The sequence below is a fragment of the Pelodiscus sinensis genome, chromosome 1 (genome assembly GCF_049634645.1).
Source record: "Pelodiscus sinensis isolate JC-2024 chromosome 1, ASM4963464v1, whole genome shotgun sequence".
NCBI lineage: Eukaryota > Metazoa > Chordata > Testudines > Trionychidae > Pelodiscus > Pelodiscus sinensis.
In genome coordinates, this window is record NC_134711.1 from 172,437,587 (window position 1) to 172,456,559 (window position 18,973).

Consider the following 18,973-nt stretch of genomic DNA (forward strand, 5'->3'; position numbering starts at 1 on the left):
CTTACTGGCTGAGGAGAGGGGCGGGGGGGATGAGGGCGGTGGCGGCCGGGGGAGGCAGAGGAGGGCGGAGCAGGGCCCTGGCGCGGGGTGGGAGCCGAGCAGGCCGGGGGCTGGCTGCGGTGCTGGGCGGGCCGGGCTGGCAGCCGAGGGCGGAGCTGGCGGCACATTCCAGGGCCCGGGCCGGGCTGGGCGGTAGCTGCAGCAGCCGGGCCTGAGCGGCTCTTTCCCTCCCCGCGCTCCCCGCGCCCTCCCCGGCTCCGGGCCCGGCCCCTGCCTCTCCGCTGCCCGCGCCGCCTGCAGCCGCTGCCCCGCGCCGGGGGGAGGCGGGCAGCGGCGCCGGGCCGGGGCCATGACCGTGGAGCAGAACGTGCTGCAGCAGCAGAGCAAAGCCCAGAAGGTAGGAGCGCGCCGCCCGGGGGAAGCCTCCTGCGGCCGCCCGGCTACGCGAGGGCCCGGCGGGGCGGGGGATCCGCGCGGCCCCTTGGCGCTGTGACCTTAGCGGGGGAGCGGGCTGGCGGCCGGGGGGCGGACCCGCGGTGCTGGCTGGGCCCTGTGGGCTGGGGCCCGTGGCGGTGTCTTGCACGATGTCTCTCTTCCATTAGGCTCTGTAACCTGCCCCGCCCCATTAATTTTTCTCCCTCACCAGGACAGACGTGGGGTGTAGCCACTCACCCAGCGCCCATTGAAAACAATTCGCCCCTCCCGTTTCCACAGCCCCTTTGCTCTGTGTCCTCCCGTGCACCCCCTCCCCCCAGGCAATCAACGTTTCCCCCCTGCCCTCTTCAGTCCTTCCCTGGGAAGATTTTTAGAATAGATCCTCTTCCCCCCGCCCCCATTCCAGGCCTTTACAGTTCTGGAGCGTTTTCCTCTTGCATGTTGATTGAACATGAAAGTTACGAGCAAAAAACGGTTTAATTAGCTACTATTGTGAAATCAACACATTGCAGTGAGTGGCTCAGTGCTCCTGTTATAGTAATTGAGGTACATTGGTCCTGCCTGAGGAGAAGTGGAGTGGGGACTGTGGCACAATAACTTTTGAATTCCCCTATGTAGATGTAGTGAGAATGTACAGATTCCATCAGGATGTGCTCAGATGAAGAGAGGTCCTTAAATATCCTGTAATACATATGTAAAAGAATAGGCGCTTGTGCTGCACCTGTAGTAAAATCACCTCCCACTATCATTGTTCAGCATGCTCTGGAGTGCAAGGTCATGTTGCTTGCCTTCATCTGAAAGGTGACTGTGTTTAAGTGGTTGTACAGGTATGCAGGGTCCAGTCTTGAAACTAGCTCATGAGTGGTCCTGTTGAGCTCATGGGATTCTTAGTTAAGAGAAAAAAAATCACATGACTAAGGATTATAGACTAAGGCCCATATTTTATACCACGTGCCTTCATTCTCTTTAGAGAATTATGTACTGTGTGGTAACATAAGGGACTAAAGGTATTTCTTACATGTAAAATGCAAATACACTAGTGATAGCAATAGATATTTAAAAAGTGGAAGCTATTGTGAGCATGTAACAGTGGAGTAATGATTGTAAAATATATTTGGATGTCTTATTACATTTGTAGTTGTATATGTAATGACTTTGTCAGTTACAACTAGAAAAATGTATTTGGGGCTCATGGTGATGTGAAACCTTTGAACTCTGTCACTGCTGAAAATTGGTACTGTCTGGTATTTTTCATTGGCTAACATGAAATGAGTCCATTGTTGACACAACAGACCTTACAGTTACACAGCTGTACCATTGCAGCTACAGTGTTTTAAGGTCTCCTGTGTCTCTACACTGACAGGAGAGAGCTCTCGACATAATAACACTACGCCCAACAAGTGGCAACAATGTTGGCGGGAGAGCATCTTCCACCAGTGTAGTGCAGACCACACTGGTGCTTCTGTCGGTGAAACTTGTGTCCATCAGGGTTGTAGGTTTTTTCACATCCCCCGACCAGCAAAAGCTTCACTGAAAAAAAATGCTATTGTAGATGTTAAGTGCCTTTGCTATTAAGCCCGATCTACCTTTTTTTCCCCCCATTGTCACTGTAACTTTTATCTGTTGGGGTAAAGCTGTACTTAACCAAAATTGTCATACCAGTAAAACTCTGATATGCATGTGTTTGAGTATAAAAGTGTGTACTGGTATTATTTACCTTCCTATATGGACAATGTCTGGGAACCTGGGGGTGGAGGTGGAGAAGGTGATGGCAAAGGGGGCAACTGCTCCGTGGCATGGTACTCCTGGCCACCATTGTTACCACTATTGTGATGGCTGGAGCCCTGGATCCTTTAACTTGCTGCCAGACCCCCATACACAGTACTCTGGGCAGTGCTCAGTGCTGTCTGGGGTAGGTGCAGTGCACTCTGGGCTAGAGATGTAATAGTATAGTGGATTAACCGATAAGCAAAAGCTTGTTGGTTAATGCTATAGACTACACACATTCTCCCCCCCCCCCCCCTTCCCTCACCTGGCCAGTAAATTTTTTTAGCAGGTTGGCCAGCAGCCTGGCTCAGTCCTGGCGCACATTGGGTTAGAGACCTTCCCCACTGCTGCTCTGCATTTAAAGTGTATTAGGAACTGGGTGGGCAGGTAGCCCGGCTCAGTTCTGGCTTGCACTGGGTCCGGAAGCTAAGACTCTCTCCCTGCCCCCCCACACCACGGCACAGGAGCTGCTGTCACCCTGTGCTGCTGCTGTGCTGCTGCCTCTATAACAGAGGCAGCAATGCGGGGTGACAGGCAGGCAGTCCGTGAGGAGAGCTGGTTTTTAAATTGGCTCTCTTCATGGATCAGGTCCTGCCTAGCATCCCACGCTGCCACCTCTCATACAGAGGCAACAGCGTAAAGTGACAGGGGTCTCTTCGGGAGTGAGGCCAAAGCACACTGGCTCGTGGCCCCACCTTTGGGGACTATAGAATAGTCAAGTAAATGATAAAAATTCATGAGGTTAATCAACTATTCAATTAACTGATATTTAACATCCCTCTTCTGAGTGACGCTGAGGCTGCCTGGGGAAAGCTAGCACCAGGTCTGCCCCTTCTGCCCAAGATCCCAATCTTTCTGGGGGCTGTGGAGCTGGCCCTTCCGCTTTGCCCACTCTGTGGGCCCCACTCTGTTTGGAAATAACTGTACCAGTAAGTCCTTGCTGGGGGGGTTATGCAGCTTTTCCTATATTGGTATAGTTAAAGCAGTAAAAATTTTTTTTTTTTTAGTTTGGAGAAGCTGGGGCAGGCAAAATATGGCCCATGGCCTGGATCTGGCCTGCCAAACAGTCACATCAGGCCTACCACAGTACTTGGGGCTGTTCATGTCCTGTAGCCCAGCAGGATCCCTGTGTAGGTTTCTTGCCACATGCTGCTCAAAGCAACTGGCTGCTGGGGCTAGTGATTTGTTGGTCTGTGGTGCGCCCCTTGGAGAGATGTCTGTGTTTTCCTGTCCCCACAGCATGATCCTCACAGCTCCTGATGGCTGGAAAACAGCCAATAGGAGCTCCCTGGACTGTACTTGCACATGTATGCAGCACATGGAGACCCCTCCAAAGTGCATGTCATGAACAGACATACATGCTGACCTCAGCAGCTGACCACTTGGAGTGGCATGTAGAGATGCAGTAGGTAAAGAGCCTGTCTAAAGGTCCTGCTGGTATCTCCACTGCACTCCAACTCCCTGCCCCATGTTACAACCCAAACACTGTCCACCCCCTCCTGCACACCTGTAGGCATGTAAAATCCCATTTAAAATGTTTACTGGTTAAGTGTAACCAGTTAACCAGGATCCCCGGGAGTGTGGTGCTTGTGTGAGTAGAAGGGACTGCTCTGGCCAGGTTGGGCCCGTTTTGTTGCACCGTGGCTGCGGGGGGAGGAGGTGCTGCAGTCCAGCAGGCCCCGTTGGCTAATCACCCCCAACAAGCATCACTGGTGAGGGTGATGCTTGCCAAGTAACTGGTTAGCTCTTTATACCCCTGCCCCAGGTCACAAGTTCCCGTGAGATGCTGCATTCCCCCCTACTCACTTTCTCCAGGTCAGAATCCACTCCTGCACCTTTCCCCTCTCCCAGATCCTGTAACCCTCAATTAATATAGTAAAACCTGTGTTATCTGGCATGCCCAGGAATTAGGGCATGCCGGTATCCTAAAAGTTCTGGTTATCTGGGGAGGGGGGGGAGAGCTGTGCAGGACCCATGGGGGGAGAGGGGGCACGGGAGCTGTGTGATGGCTGGGATGGTTCCTGCTAGGGGGGGCCATGAGCCTTGGGGGGTGGGTGGGATGCAGCCTGGTGATGAGGTGGTAGAAGCCAGGGGTTAGGAGACAGAGATGGGGGGGGGGGGAGCCGTGGGGGGGCTGGCCTTGCCTGGGGTGTCAGGAGCTGAGATACTTGCTGCTTGCTTTTGGCTGCCATTCTACCCTCCCCCAGGTACACTTGTCTGAGAAGTGGCCCAGCACTTAAAGGGCCAGTTTCCTTTTCCGGTTTTGTTTTGCTTTTCCCAGTGTCAGAAATATGCCGGTTTCTACAGTTGTTTGGATGCTTAAGTTTCGGATAGCGCAGGTTTTATTGTATCCTAAAAAAGTGCAGCCCCTGACCACTTAGCAAATTCTTGGACTGACCCCCATAAACAATTATTCCCCACATCTGAGATGAGCTCTTTAAGAGAGGTGCCCTCTTCTAAAGATTGCTCTTGAAATTAGCAGTAATTTGTACTGCACTTGGCAGTTTCAGCATGGAAAGAAAGGCTGAATGGACATGGATTAAATTTATCTTCTTATTCCTGAAGTATTCAATACCAATTTAAATTGAAGTGTACTAACAAGCTACTGTTGCAAAGACTTGCTGTCAGTGCTTCTGATTTGTGAATGGCAGAGAACTTCTTTTTTTGCTACTGCAACTGACACCTTTTATGATCAATAAATTAATTTAAAATGCTATTACTGGTGACACCCTTTAATTATTATATCGGTGTTTGGGTTAGAGATCTGTAATATCTGGTAGATCTGCATTCTTACATTTATTTTGTTAATAACATCTGGCAAATAATCCTCACAATCATGGAACTGGTCTACGCTAGAAAATTAAGTCAACCTAACTACCATTCTTGGGGTTGTGAAAAATTGACACTTTTGAGAGGCATAGTAAAGTCAGCCAAAGTCCAAGGGTAGTCAGTAGTAGATTGATGGATGAATTCTATTGACCCTACCTACTGCACCTCAGAGAGGTGGATTTACTACAGTGATGGAGGAACCCCTTCTTTTCTTTTAGTAAGTGTCTGTGCTAAAGCGCTGCATCTGTGCTGCTGGAGCATATCTAGTGTACATCTTGCCATGGCTGTCAGATAAACCAGCAGGCAATGGTCTGTAGATGAAAATTCTTTTCTCTTTCTCCTTTAGAAGTTAAACTTGGAAGGTGGTTGGTTGTAATCAGTGTTTAAATTACAATTAGCAACCCATTCTGGAAAAAAGAGTTGACTTAGCAAGAACTCTACAACTAAAATCTTGCTGCTGCTGGGAGTTTATTATTCACACTACTCCAAAGAGTGTACAGTAGATCTATTTTCATTGTATCATTTGAGTAAATTAATACTATCCGCAGCAGTTCAAAGAGGGTTCAGATTTCATTAATTTTTCTAGCGACAAAATGATGTTAAAATATATCAGTTGAAAATTTATTAGTGACCTGTTACATGAAAAATCTCCCTTGTATTATTGTATATTTCAGGGAAATAGAAAATGAATGTGGAAACCAACCTTTAGTTCAGGTTGAAAATTTTGTCTTCCAAGTGACAACTCGAAATCTTAATGAGCGGAACAGAGTTCATATGCTGACAGATTTAAACAAATAAACCAGATAATATATTACAGAAAATATGCTAGTAAGTTATGTAAAAGATTAAAATGGCCTGATATTGTATTTAAACTGGGAAAATGTACAAAAATTATTACTGGCTTACTAAATTGGTGTGAAAAAATCTAGGAGTTTGATTTATTGGAGTGAAAAATGGTATATGGCTTCTTTGTAGACAAGGACTGAAAGTCTCTCATGGCTGTCTTCTGTTAGTACAGAGGAATCTACTATATATTGTGGAGAGTTTGGCTGGCTGTCAGTTTGATCAATAACTCCTCCTAAACAGTAAGAGCTAGCACCACCAAATTCAGTTTACAGTTTCCTCTGATCATAACTCGAAGCAATTTAAGGATTTTGTTGTGCCAGGAAAACTATATGTGCCTGGAATGGGATTGCTTCTCATTAGGGATGTTACATTTTGATTAATCAGCTAATTGAGTAGTGGATGGAATTTCTATCCACTACTCAATTAGTTGATAGGAGGTCGGGGAGAGGGGGTGCTTGCTATCCTGGCTGTACCTCTGCCTTTTAAATGCAGTAAGAACCCCATAGGAGGCAGCAGGGGGGAGGGCAGGTAGGTCAACAGGAGCCGATATATGCAGAGAACTGTCTTAAAACCAGCTCCCTGAGAGTATTGGCTTCTGCCTGCTCCCCTTGCTCCCTGCGTTGCTGCCTCTCTATCAGAGGAGCTGCACGTGGGGGTAAGGCAGGCAGATCTGGTGCTCATGGGGAGCATGCTTAAAACCAGCTCCTCACGGGCACCGACTCCCATCCCCCCACCTTTGCTGCCTCTGATACTGAGGCAGCAAGGGGTGGGGGAGTGCCTGTGGTTGATAGGATAAACTGATAAGCCTAGCCTTATTAGTTAATTGTTTACTCTATGCTAACATCCCTATTTAAAACTGGATCTTTGTCTCATGATTACTAGGCATCTTGACTTTTGCGTTACTCAAAATTTGCTCTCTATCTTTTGAATCAAAGAATAACCAGGATCATATCATCAGTCTGGTTGCTGAGTCCAACTTGGGAATCTATAATATTGTTTCTGGGGTCATCTGTAACATCTATTAGGGATGTAAAATCCCATTTAATCAGTTAACTGGTTAGATGTGAAGTTTAACCAGTTAACTGATTAAAAATGGGGATTGATGAGGAACTCCCTTTCTGCGAGTAGGCTCTCACAGGCTCCACAGGGCTGGAGTAGCCCCTTGTCTTTGGCAGGCAGGGGGCTGATCAGGCCCCCATCAGTTAACTGTAACCAGTAGGTGCTTACCAGTTAACCATTCACATCCCTAGTATTCATGTTTAGATGTAAATATTTTAATAAATGTAAGCAGGCTGCTAGCTTTTTTTTCTTTTGTCTAGAAGTATTCCAGGATTGGTTAACTTTTGTCTCCTGTATGGCTCTTACCATTTTTTCTTTTAATAAGATTTTTTAAATATGATTTTTGTTTGATTCCAAACATGTGGTAGGTGTTGTCTTGTCCAAGGAACACAGTTGTTGTCTGTCACTCTTGTGGTGGAGAGCCACCAGTCCCTTTTGACATTCCATACAAAACGTAAAAGCATTTTTCTAGTGGTTAGCAAATGAAAAGTAATAGTGTAGAGAAGTCATATGTGTCTTCACCACTGTGTATAAGGTATATGTGACTCGCTGCCTAATAAAAAAGAGCTTTATTTCACCAATTCATTTCATGCTGGCCTCTGAACAGCCAACAGATGATATGAATTTGCAATGGTTATCCTGGTTTCTTTGTGAATCAGAGGAGGATTGGCTGATAGTGGTCGTGTGAGGTGTTTTTTTTTTTTTTTTTTTTTTTTTTTTTTTATAAAGGCTTGTACTTTATTTATGTTGAAGTTCCTATGACTGTTGTCATGCTGCTGAATTGTGATTATAATAGAATAAAATAAGAGGTGGCAGCTCATCTAATTTTGTAGAAATATCCTGTATTAATGATATGTAGCACCAACTTTGTAAATCATACATAGCACTTTTCTAGGAAAAAGACAACTTGCTTTTTTTCTTTTCTCATCCTCCATAGGTTAAAATGTTTCCCTTAAATGTTCTTCTGCAAACTTTTGGATTGTTGGTGGCCTGCAGAAAGTTGGCTGGTCTTGTGATTTTTGTCTCTTCCTGTTTCCTGCTTCTAAATTACATTGAATGACAGCTGAAATATTTTATATTACTTCCTAATAATACTTTTAGAAACAGTTGCTGTAGTTGTCACGAGAATATTATGTAGTTTCAAATGGAGGAGGTGGGAGACAAGTGGTCCAATGCAACCATTACAAGGAGAGAAGATTATCTGAATGATCATTTCCCCATGATAAGGTCTACTTCCTAAATATTTTTTTTATAAAGTTGTACTCCCTTTTCCACAATTCACGGCTTAAGAAATAATGGTAGTAGGGATGTAATTGTGTAGTTGATTAACTGATAAGCCAAAGCTTATTGGTTAAGACTATAGACTATATGCATGTCCCCCCCCAGTAAATTTTTTCTCAGGCTGGCCAGCAGCCTGGCTCAGTCTTGGCTTGCGACATGTCTAAGACCTACCCCAGCTGCAGCTCTGCATTTAAAGTGTAGTAGGAGCTGGTTGGGCAGGCAGCCTGGCTCAGTTCCAGCTTGCGCTGGGTCTGGGAGCTCAGAACTCACCCCAGACGGGCTGGTGCCTGCTGCCCCCCAACCCCTCACCCTCCTCTGCTGTCCTGACTCTTGCACTTCTCACTGCCCTCAGCCTTCCTGAGACAGGCCCTCCTCTGCCAGCCCTTCTCTCCCCCCGTGCCCATTCCTCCAATAGCCCCACTCTGATCATGTGAGCTATCCCTCCTCATCCCCTCTCCTAAAACCTCCCTCTACACACCTGCCGTGCCTCTCTCCTCTGCTGCTGGTCCCTCCCCTGCAGGTGTTTGCCCTTCTGCTTCACTCCCAGAATCCTTTGACACCTGCACTCTCCTGATGCCTCCCCCTTTGCCCTCACTGCCCCCGCCCTCTTTGTCCTGATACCCACCCCTTCACCACCCTCTGCCCCTGTTCCTCTCATGCCTCTGTGCCCTCACAGATGCCTTGCTCCATCCCTGCCTTCCTCATGCCCACCCCTTTTTCAAGCCTTCTCCCAGCACCTCACCCCCCCGTCTAGCCCTCAGTGCCCTTACACTCTCCTCTCCCAGCATCACCCTGTCCCCCCTCCCACTGACACCTCCCCTCCTGCCCTTTTCCTCATCTGCACTTGGCCCCCAGGCATTTGTCTCTCCTGCACCCTGTCCCTCCTCCCCTCCTCTCAGCACAAGCCCCTTCCCCATATTTTTCCCCTCCCCACAGCCCAGTCCCTTCCCCTCCCCCAGGGCCAGCTCTAGGTTTTTTGCTGCCCCAAGCAAAACATTTTTTGGCCGCCCCCCCTTTTTTTGTTGTCTTTTACACGTTTGCATTTTGCAATAGGTTTTTTGTTTGTTTGTTGTTTTTATCCCAACATTTTAGCCCTATAAATAGCAAATAGCATTTTCATTCGTTTTTTTCCATAAAGGCAAAGGCGCTTCAAGTGAACTCCCCCTTTTACTCCCTGCTGGGTCACAGCAGCTTTTTCCCTGCCCTGTCCAGCCCCTCCCTATGGACAAACACCCTTCACTCCCGACCTGCAGGGGGCAGGGACAGCACAGAGCCAGAGGGGTGCAGGAAACAGTGTGTGTGGGGGGCGGATATGAGGAATGGGCGGCACAGAGCCAGAGGGATGCAGGGATTGGGGGGAGCAGGGTGCAGTGGAGGCACGGGTAATGGGACACGGGGAACCGGAGGGGCAGATAGATCAGGATCTAGGGGCAGTGCAGGGAACGAGCAGCACAGAGCTGGGGGGGGGGGGGGGCAGGGGTTGAGGGGAAGGCACGGAGAATGGGACACGGAATGGGAGGGGCAGAGGGATCGGGGTCTGGGGCAGTGCAGGGAATGGGCAGAACAGAGCTGGGGGGGCAGGAAGCGGGATGCAAGGGCGGCACAGAGCCAAAGGGTCGCAGGGAAGAGGGAGAACAGGTGGTCTGGGGTGTAGGGGAGCAGGGTCGGCGTGGGGAATGGGCGGTGCGGAGACAAAGAGGGGCTGGGGCTGTGGCAGGACTGGAGCTGGCGGGGTGGGCCTTGGCTGCGCTGCAGTCAGCAGCCAGAGCCGAGTTGCCATGGCCCTTTAAAATCAGCGGGGCCACTTCACGCCAGCATCCTGGCATCCCACCCTGCCTCCTCGCGCTGGAGCTGCACACAGGCAGCCTGGTGGCAAGAATTGCCGCACTTCCCCCTTCCCAGCGGTGCTCTGCTCCTCTGCCGTCCGGCGGATCGGATGGAGCCACGCCGCCCGTAGGGCGAGCTTCCGCCAGCCCGTCACAACGGCCCACCGGCCAGTCTGCCCCTGCATTCGCCAGCTGGTAAAATCTACTTGCCCCGGGCGAGTGTATTTGTTGAGCCCTGCTTATGGGACTGGGGAAGGTTATCAATTCTATCAGTGTGCTACGTGTGCTTGCTGGTGCTCTCATATGGAGCTGAATTCTCTCCCTGTCAGTTCCCTCTCCCACTGGTGCTCTCTTGCAGGAACTAGGTTCCTCAGGATGGGGTTCTTTCCACCTTAAAAACACACACAGACACTCAAACCCACTAGCAGAGCATGCCTGAAAGGACTGTAATCAGCACTCACAAGCTGACCCCTCATATGTCCTTGGACTCAGCAGGCTGGGTTAACAGCAATGCCACACTGCAACCTCATGTGCTTTTGGACTCAGTGGGCTGGATTAAATAGCACTTTAAGCTTCCATCCTCATAAGACCCCAGGTTCAGCACCCTCATCCCCATTTTCACACCGCAATCATTCACTGGTAAACCACACGATGAGCAAACCCCACAGGATTTTGGGCAATACAGGGATCTTTAGCTTGGGTACAAGCAGCGTTGTTGCAGAGCGAATGGGGAAGCCAAAACAACACCCTTTGAGGAAGAGTGAGCGAAAGGGAGAGAAGCAACCAGCTTAACAATGGAAGTTATTTATTTCTGGGTAGTGATAGGAGACCAAGCACACAACAGTTACAATATTAAATCTAAACTGAAACTGATGACAAATGTTAGGGCTAGCTAACCATATAAGAGTTTACATAGGGCAGAGTCAGGAGCTAGGCTTAGAGATAGGTAGTTGGGAGGAGAAGGTGGGGGAGAGAGAGAGAGAGAGAGAGACCCCTCGCCACTCTGTAGAGCTTGCACGGATAGGTATTACCAGATGGTGATGGGAGCTGGGGGTCCAGAGGGCAGGAGACAAGCAGAGCAGAGCCCCCAGCACGATCAGACAGGAGATGAAAAAAGTCTCAATGGAACTGATGCAGTTTAAATCCAGGTATCAGAACAATTTTTCTTGGGGTAAGGATAGAAGTTTTTATAGGGACAGGACAATAGTTCAAAGAGAGAGAGGAGAGACAGTAGAGACTGATCACCCCTGGTTATGGGTGATGTTCTTTGAAGAGCTCAGAGTGCAACTAGACAGTTTCAGTATTTTAGATGTCAGTAGGATCCATACTAGAATTGGTCTGATAATGACTAATTTGGGTGTGAGCAGGCCTGGCTTCATTAGCATCTGGAGCAGAGATTTCCCATCATGCAGTGCTTCTCTGCTTTCGGTAACCCATAGTTCACTGCAGTTCCTGCCTTGGAAGAGCTGGTCTTCATTCTGTATGCTAATGAGTTATATCTTCAATGCAGATGAGGCTGGGGTGTTTCTTTAATTAGTTTAGACCTTCCCAGGTCTTTTTCTTGCTTTGTCTGATTCTAGCAAAGGCCCAGGGGAAGGGGGGAGATGGTTTTCCATGACTGTCACTCTCTGGCTCCCCAAGAGCACAGGGCTGGTAGGTAACACCTAGGCTACGTCTACACTGGCCCCTCTTCCGGAAGGGGCATGTAAATTTCACTAGTCGTCGTAGGGAAATCCGCGGGGGATTTAAATATCCCCCGCGGCATTTAAATAAAAATGTCCGCCGCTTTTTTCCGGCTTTTAAAAAAGCCGGAAAAGAGCGTCTAGACTGGCCCCGATCCTCCGGAAAAAGTGCCCTTTTCCGGAGGCTCTTATTCTTACTTTGAAGTAAGAATAAGAGCCTCCGGAAAAGGGCACTTTTTCCGGAGGATCGGGGCCAGTCTAGACGCTCTTTTCCGGCTTTTTTAAAAGCCGGAAAAAAGCGGCGGACATTTTTATTTAAATGCCGCGGGGGATATTTAAATCCCCCGCGGATTTCCCTACGACGACTAGTGAAATTTACATGCCCCTTCCGGAAGAGGGGCCAGTGTAGACGTAGCCCTAGTGTGAACACGATCTTGAACTAGTTCTGTTGCAACCAATTAGTTCACTGTGTGTCCTCATCAATTTCAGGTAGATTTAAAAAGTATTTGTAGTGAGTTATTCGTAAAAGCAAGTTTGTTGCATTGTGTAGAGACTATTTTTAGAATATAGGGTGATGTGTGTATAAAATCTTGTTACATTTAACTTCTGCTTGAACACAGACCCTTCTTGTTTAGTACCGTAACAGCAGGTGAAACTCAATTTTATAGAAGTCTGATCAATACAAAACATACTTTGCTTTTTCCCTCTTCCCCTAGCCTAATAAGTGATCAAATATTTCTTGGAGTTTATGGACCGTTTTTGACTGCTTTTTACAAATTTTTTTAAATTGAGATTTATATGCATTAAGTCATGGACCATGTTATGATTTACTATTAAATGTTTTAAGGACGTAATCTAGAATTTGTTGAAGTAACTGCTGACACTTTCATTGAGTTTATGATGTGGTGGGCCCCATTGTAGTAGACACTGTTCAAATATCAAACACATACAGATACCATTCCTTCTTCAAAGGTCTTACTTGAATGGCTCACAAATCAAGTCTTAAAAGGTCAAAGCCACTTCAAAATATACGCATATACAAGGTATCTTTAACTAATAAATTTGTTTTTAATTCTTTTTATAACTCCAAAATGGCCAGATTTTTAAGTCATTTAAAAACAAAACCTAATTAATGGCTATACTAAATAACATTTACAAATGTTTATAAAAGAACCACAGAATGTTGTATTATAAGGTTAACACATATTTTCAAAAATACGTTGTTTTAACTGCTCCTAAATATCAGTACATCTTGGACCATTAAAAATTATCTGCAAAGGTGTATGTGGGACAGAGGTGTATGCTTGATTAAAAACAGTCAGATTCTCTGTTGTGAGTCTAGAAGCAAAAGTTCCAGTAGCCTATCTGGGGTGGCCTGGTATCTTTGCAGTGCTGTGGAATGCCTCTAGCATCCCTCTCCCAACACATGCCCCATTTCAAGGGTCATTAGGAGTGCCTCATCTGCTGTACCCCGATGGGGGAAAATTCTCCAGCCACAGGGCTTTTAGAGCTCCTTTATGCTGCTCTGGCTCTTACCTGGTTTAAAGGGTCTGAAATCTCACATGCGTGGTATATAATAAACATACGCTGAGACATTAAAATGTTTCACTACAACAGTAGGGAAGACTAGATTTAACATTTCTAATATAGCTGGGGTAAAAACAATCAAAACAAAAAGTTAAACAGGTACATCGTCTTCATATTTTAAAAAGTCCTTTATCTCTCCTAACAAAATAATTAAAAAAATCCTCTCATCTACTTTTGTTTATGGAGTTTAGTTTTTGAACTTCACTTGTTACAGGTCATAGAATTACTATGATAAGGCGTTCTAACTTTGCTGGAATTGTTTATCATAGTTTTATTACTAGTCAATAGTGAGAAGTTAATGTTTGCAGGATTGGGCTATGCTTGTTAGTTTCACTTTCTGTTCTCCTTCACTAATAAGAACAGTTATGCAGTGCTTGGATATCAGTGCAGGAAGAGGTTTAAATGAAAGCAAGACATGTCTTTCCACAACAATGAAACTTTAAAATTAGTTTTGTTTTTAAAAAGTAGAGTTTTACAAAATTAAGGTATTGTACCAGCAGCCACTGCCAGAAGAGCTTGCATTCCCTGATCAGTAAGTTCCGGGCACTCAGCATTCCACAAAATCTATCCCTGACTTTGTTGTTCCTTCATTACAATTTGAATAACAGCCCATGTTATTAGGTAAATGGCATATTACTACCTATATGTCTTAGTGAAGAAAAGTTATTGTAACAATAATAAAATGATAAAATGAATTGGAAGCATTCAGGTCAGACAGTTTTTCTTTGTTAAATTGCTGTTAAATTGTTAAAATAGGATTGTTGCTTTTAAATGACCATTGGTGTACTTACAAATAAAGCAGCCACCTTGTTAATAGTATGAAATATTGAACTCTGAGTGATTATTTTGTTAAAATGCTCATTGAGTGAAAGCTGATTACAACTGATTTACCACACATCTTTTTCAGAGGTTTTTGTGAATAATAAGTATGGTAGATTTTGATCTGATTTAATTGATGTGCATATATTATAGCAGTGTTTCCCAAAGTGTGGTCTGTGGCCCAGTACCAGTCCTTAGAAAAGAAATAGCAGTCCTTAGAAAAATTATCACGCATGATCCTATTAATTTGTGTGACGGGGTGGCAGCACCCCGCATTGCCGAGTGCGGCCGTGTGGCCCTCTTGGGAGAGAGCCCTCCGCCACGGTGTCTCTGCTGGGCATGCTCCCGGGTGGTGGGACCAGATCTGGCGGGTGCTAGGACCCAGGGAGAAGGCCGGGCGCCATGCACACTGACGCAGAACGCCTGGCGCTGGATGCAGCCGGGGAGCCGGCACTGGCAGATAAAGCGGACGGGATTGGGGCCAGGAGGGGGAGGTAAAACAACCCACCAGATAGGTAGGGCAAGTGACACAATTCATTTGCATATTCATCATTTGCTTAATGAATATGCAAATAAACATTACCGGTCCTCCAAAATCTTGTGAATGGGTTTACTGGTCCCCAGTATCAAAACGATTGGGAACCCCTGTATTATAGCCTTCAAAGCTGTAGGTAAAAAGGATTAAGCTGACCATGAAAGACGGTTGATACAATAGGAGCATTAACTGCAGTGTTTGATTTTTCATATAGCAGAAGTGAAAGTGATTATGTCCAGTTGCTCAAGAAATGTGTAGCTTTTTTCATCACTTAGCTTTGGAGACTTTTTTTAAAAAAAGACTCTGGTCTCAAAGTGATTTTATAGCTGTGAAGTTGAAATAATACAATTTGATGCTTAGCTATTGAATAGTAATCACTAATTGGGGAGCACGCTCCTTTTTTGGGGGGATGAAAGTCCTGGTTCTTCTTTCCCTCTTCTCCCCATGCTTATTTGTAGGGTAGTGGTTGTGAATGCTTTCCATACTTCTGAGTAGCAGATCACAGGTTTCTTAATGTTAGTTCAGATAGTAATTTCTGATAGTATAAATGTCGGTAATTGCTTATTTTCAAAAGAAGGTTTTTTTTTTTAACATTGGGAAGCTAGAACCATTTTGTATCAAGTGTTTGTCTAAACTGGCAAGTTTTGTTGCCAAAAACTGCCTTATGGCAACAAAACAGTGAGAACATTTACTCTACAATGTGACTTTTGTCGGGAAAAATACCCAGTTTTGGCGACAAACTTCCAGTCTTATGAGAGTCTTTTGTCTTTCCCCTTTCTTTTATTGTTGAAAAAGAACCAGCGTGGACACTTTGTTTTGTCGAGAGAACTGGCTTCCACCAGTATCCATCAATGCCTGCCCCGATTCCTGTGCTCAGTGTTTTGTGATCTCTGCTGCCCTACAAGCATGCACACTTTCAAAGCTCCAGGGAAGTATCTGACAGCTGAGAGAGCTGCTCTGTTTGGGAGGACTTGTTAGTACAGCAAACCTTGCAACCAATCATGTTAAGTCCTATTCCTGAAGTTAAATAACCTAACACCAGAGTAGTCTTATTAAAGTAAATATCAATATTTTATGTTGCTACATTGGGGGAAGGATCTGATCTTAAGATTGTTGAAAAGATAAATAGGGGTCTGGTATTATGACAAGAAGAATGTGATAGGTATTGTGAATTCTGTCCTGTGCACTACAAGTCTGCTTTTTGAAGATGTTGTTGCATGCAAAAAAAAAAAAAAAAAAAAAAAAATCACAAATTAAACCCCTAGATATAATTGTTTTAAAATTACACCAATATTATTAATATAGTGAATTTTATTTGCCTCTGACTCTTGAAAACTTTTCTTTGCAAAGCTGAGGGTTGAAACTTTATTTAATGAAAGAAATCTAGTTTTCTCACATGAAATGAATTGAAAATTTGGGGAAAAATACCAGTGCTGTCAGAGTTGGCAACACTTATTTTCATTTCTCATGTTAGCTATTCTGGTTGAGGATAGAGAATCTATATGGAATTGTACTAGCTTATGGTATGAAGTAATTGGAATTGGAGTAACAGAATGATCAAATAAATACTGGAAATAAGCATCAGACATGAATTTGTATCCATAAATCATGTTTTTAAGCAACAATATCCATATACAAACTCTAATATTCTGGTTTTTGGTGATGCAAACCATTGACTTTCTATGCCTTAAGTAAAACAATCCCACTTGTACAGTTGGTCATTAAATTAATTGCATCTGAGATAGGTTATGCTGAATAAAATGCTTCTTTTAATATTTTCTGTATTCATTTTCTACTTCACCTTACTCATTTCAATACAGTATACAAATGTCTCAGCATGGCAGGTTTCAAGAAGAGTGACATACTTCAGATGTTCTTAATTTTAAACACTTTTCTATTTTTTTTTAAGTGTCAGACTAATCTTCCTCAATGCATTTTTTTTCCAAGAAATATATTTGGTTCTTATATTTTGGAGCAGAATAATACATTTAGCAGATGGTTTTCAGAGACCACACAGATGTAAGGGCTTGATCCTAAAGCCTGTTGAAGTTGGGGACCTGTGAATGACTTTATTCATCTAGATTTAGTGCAGACTTTGTGAGTTAATCCTTGTAGTGTGATACTATGCATATGGTTCGGTAGGTCCTTCATTACATAGTCTGTAAATATAGATTGTTGCTGGAAAATATATAAGTATTCTTGTGAAATATAGTCTGTCCAACTGGATTAATTTGTTTTTGGTGCACTTTTAGACTGTAAAGAGTGTGTGTGAATTATATTACGAAAAATCTAATTTATACACATTCTTATTTTTAGGGCTCGACACATTATACAATCTACTCGCCTATGGCGAGTAGATTGTAACCTGGAAGAGCCGGGTTCCAGCAGTCTGCGCATGCGCAGATTGCTGGACAGTGCGGCTGGCAAGCGGGGCTTGCCGCGGTTTGGCGAGCCCTGCTTATTTTTGGTGAGTAGCAAATGCTATTGTTCAATTTGCTTGTGATTTCTTCTATTATCCTTTTTTTTTTGAGCAGGTATATGAGATTATGGAAAGTTCATCTTTTTGGACAAAACTTTCCATGCTTGGTTTCTAAAAGTTTTACCTTTTTCTTTTTAAATTTCAGGTAAAATGGGATATTGCTATGTTACGTCTAAGCTGTCAAGTTAAAGGTTAAAATTGGTATGATACATAGTGCATAAATGCACAGTTTGAGAAATACATACATTTCAAACATGCAGTTGTCCATGACATCTCTTGCTCTCCTCCTTATCTGAAAGTGCCCTGTGAAGTCCCCTAGTCCTTTCAGCCACAGAAGATGGTCCCGAGTTTACTGTTTAGCCCCTCTCAATCCATCTGGGAGATTTCAGTAGGGTTTTTCTCTCTTGTTGACCTCATGGTGACACAGCTGCATTTCTTCTAAGTGATGTAGAAACACCTCGTGTAAATGACACAGCTAAGGACAGACTGTCCTGTTTCAACACTAGGAATGTAAATGAGTAGTCAACTATATGATTAACTAATAAGCCTAGACTTATTGGCTAATCTAGTTGGCTACTAACCCCCCTCCCCACACTTGCTGTCTCTGGATCAGAGGCAACAACAGGGGGGAAGCAAGAGCCACCTGTCCCCCCCCTGCACTGCTGCCTCTATAAGGGAGGGGGATTTGAGCTCCCCGCAGACAGAGGCTGCAGCAGCCTCTGTCTGCAGGAAGCTGGGACCCCTTGCAATCGGGCTGCTGCTGGGCCAGCCTCTGTCTGTGGCAGGCCTAAGTTGGCCAAGGACAGAGTCTGCTCTGCAGCTGCCTTCTTCATTCCTCTCCCCATAGCAGCTTCTGTCTGTGGGAAGCTCATAACCTCTCCTGTGTACAAGGGCTGCTGCCATCTCACATTGCTGCCTTTGTATCAGAGGCAGCAGCATGGGGTGGTAGGCAACCATTCTGCTTGGGGAGCTGTTTTTTTAAACTGGTTTCCCTCCGAGACCAGCTCCTGCCTGGCACCCCATGCTGCTTCCTCTGATACAGAGGCAGCAGTGCTGCGTGGCAAAGAGCTCTTTCGGAGAGGGCCCACATTGTACTGGCTGCTGCCCCCTCCATTCTGGGGACTATAGAATAGCTGACAAACATATAAATTCATGTGGTTACTTGATTATTCAGTTACACAATATCTAACATCCCTATTCAACACATCATAGTAATCTTAATTCTGACCTTTAAATTGAGATTTGTGCACTTTCTTCGTACTCCACAATTTTGAGTTAGTAAATAAAAACAAATGTGATGCTTTAAGAGAAAATAGTCTATAAGTAATTGTTTTTAATTTAGAAAAAAAATTTAAGTAGCTTTGCGATTATTTCCAAATTGCATTACACTTTCCTTCTCTTTATAGTCTCACTCCTTTTTCCAGTATTATTTTTTCTTTTATTCAAAGCAACTTCTTTGTTAGTTTTGCCTGTAACTTTTGAGGCTGCTTCATTTGTTCTTGAAGGATGATTTCATTTTTTGCCCATACATGCATGCTTCTGTTTTCCTGAATTTCTTTCTTTTTATTGTTTTCTTCCTCCGTACTCCCCGAGCTTTTCTCTACTTCTATGGCCTTCCTCAGCAGAAGTTCTCTGATTCTGGCATCTTAAATCTTTTTGTAAGACCCAATTCTGGAATCCCAAAAATGTGTTTATTGACTACAGTGCATCAACCCGCAAGACTGGTGTATCACCCAGTCCCAGGAATACCTGTACAATGAAGGGTAAAAATATTCTAATGTTTGTGGTTATTGTTTGCTATAGAAGAATATGGTTGTCTCAGCACTTG

General features: G+C 44.9%; 1 protein-coding gene and 1 long non-coding RNA gene across 2 annotated transcripts in view; one reads left to right on the top strand and one right to left on the bottom strand.

Annotated features, from left to right (window-relative positions):
- The window catches only part of LOC112547591 (uncharacterized), a 31,191-nt gene that overhangs the window by 8,788 nt on the left and 3,430 nt on the right, over positions 1-18,973 (bottom strand). The window contains exon 2 of the long non-coding RNA XR_003091356.2: positions 17,391-17,583. This is a non-coding gene — a long non-coding RNA (uncharacterized LOC112547591). The remainder of the gene's footprint in view (positions 1-17,390; positions 17,584-18,973) is intronic.
- USP25 (ubiquitin specific peptidase 25) overlaps positions 126-18,973 on the top strand; it is a 131,682-nt gene continuing 112,834 nt past the window's right edge. Inside the window, exon 1 of the mRNA XM_075909861.1 lies at positions 126-397. Within this exon, the coding sequence (XP_075765976.1) occupies positions 350-397 (48 nt within the window). The 5' untranslated portion in view covers positions 126-349. The remainder of the gene's footprint in view (positions 398-18,973) is intronic.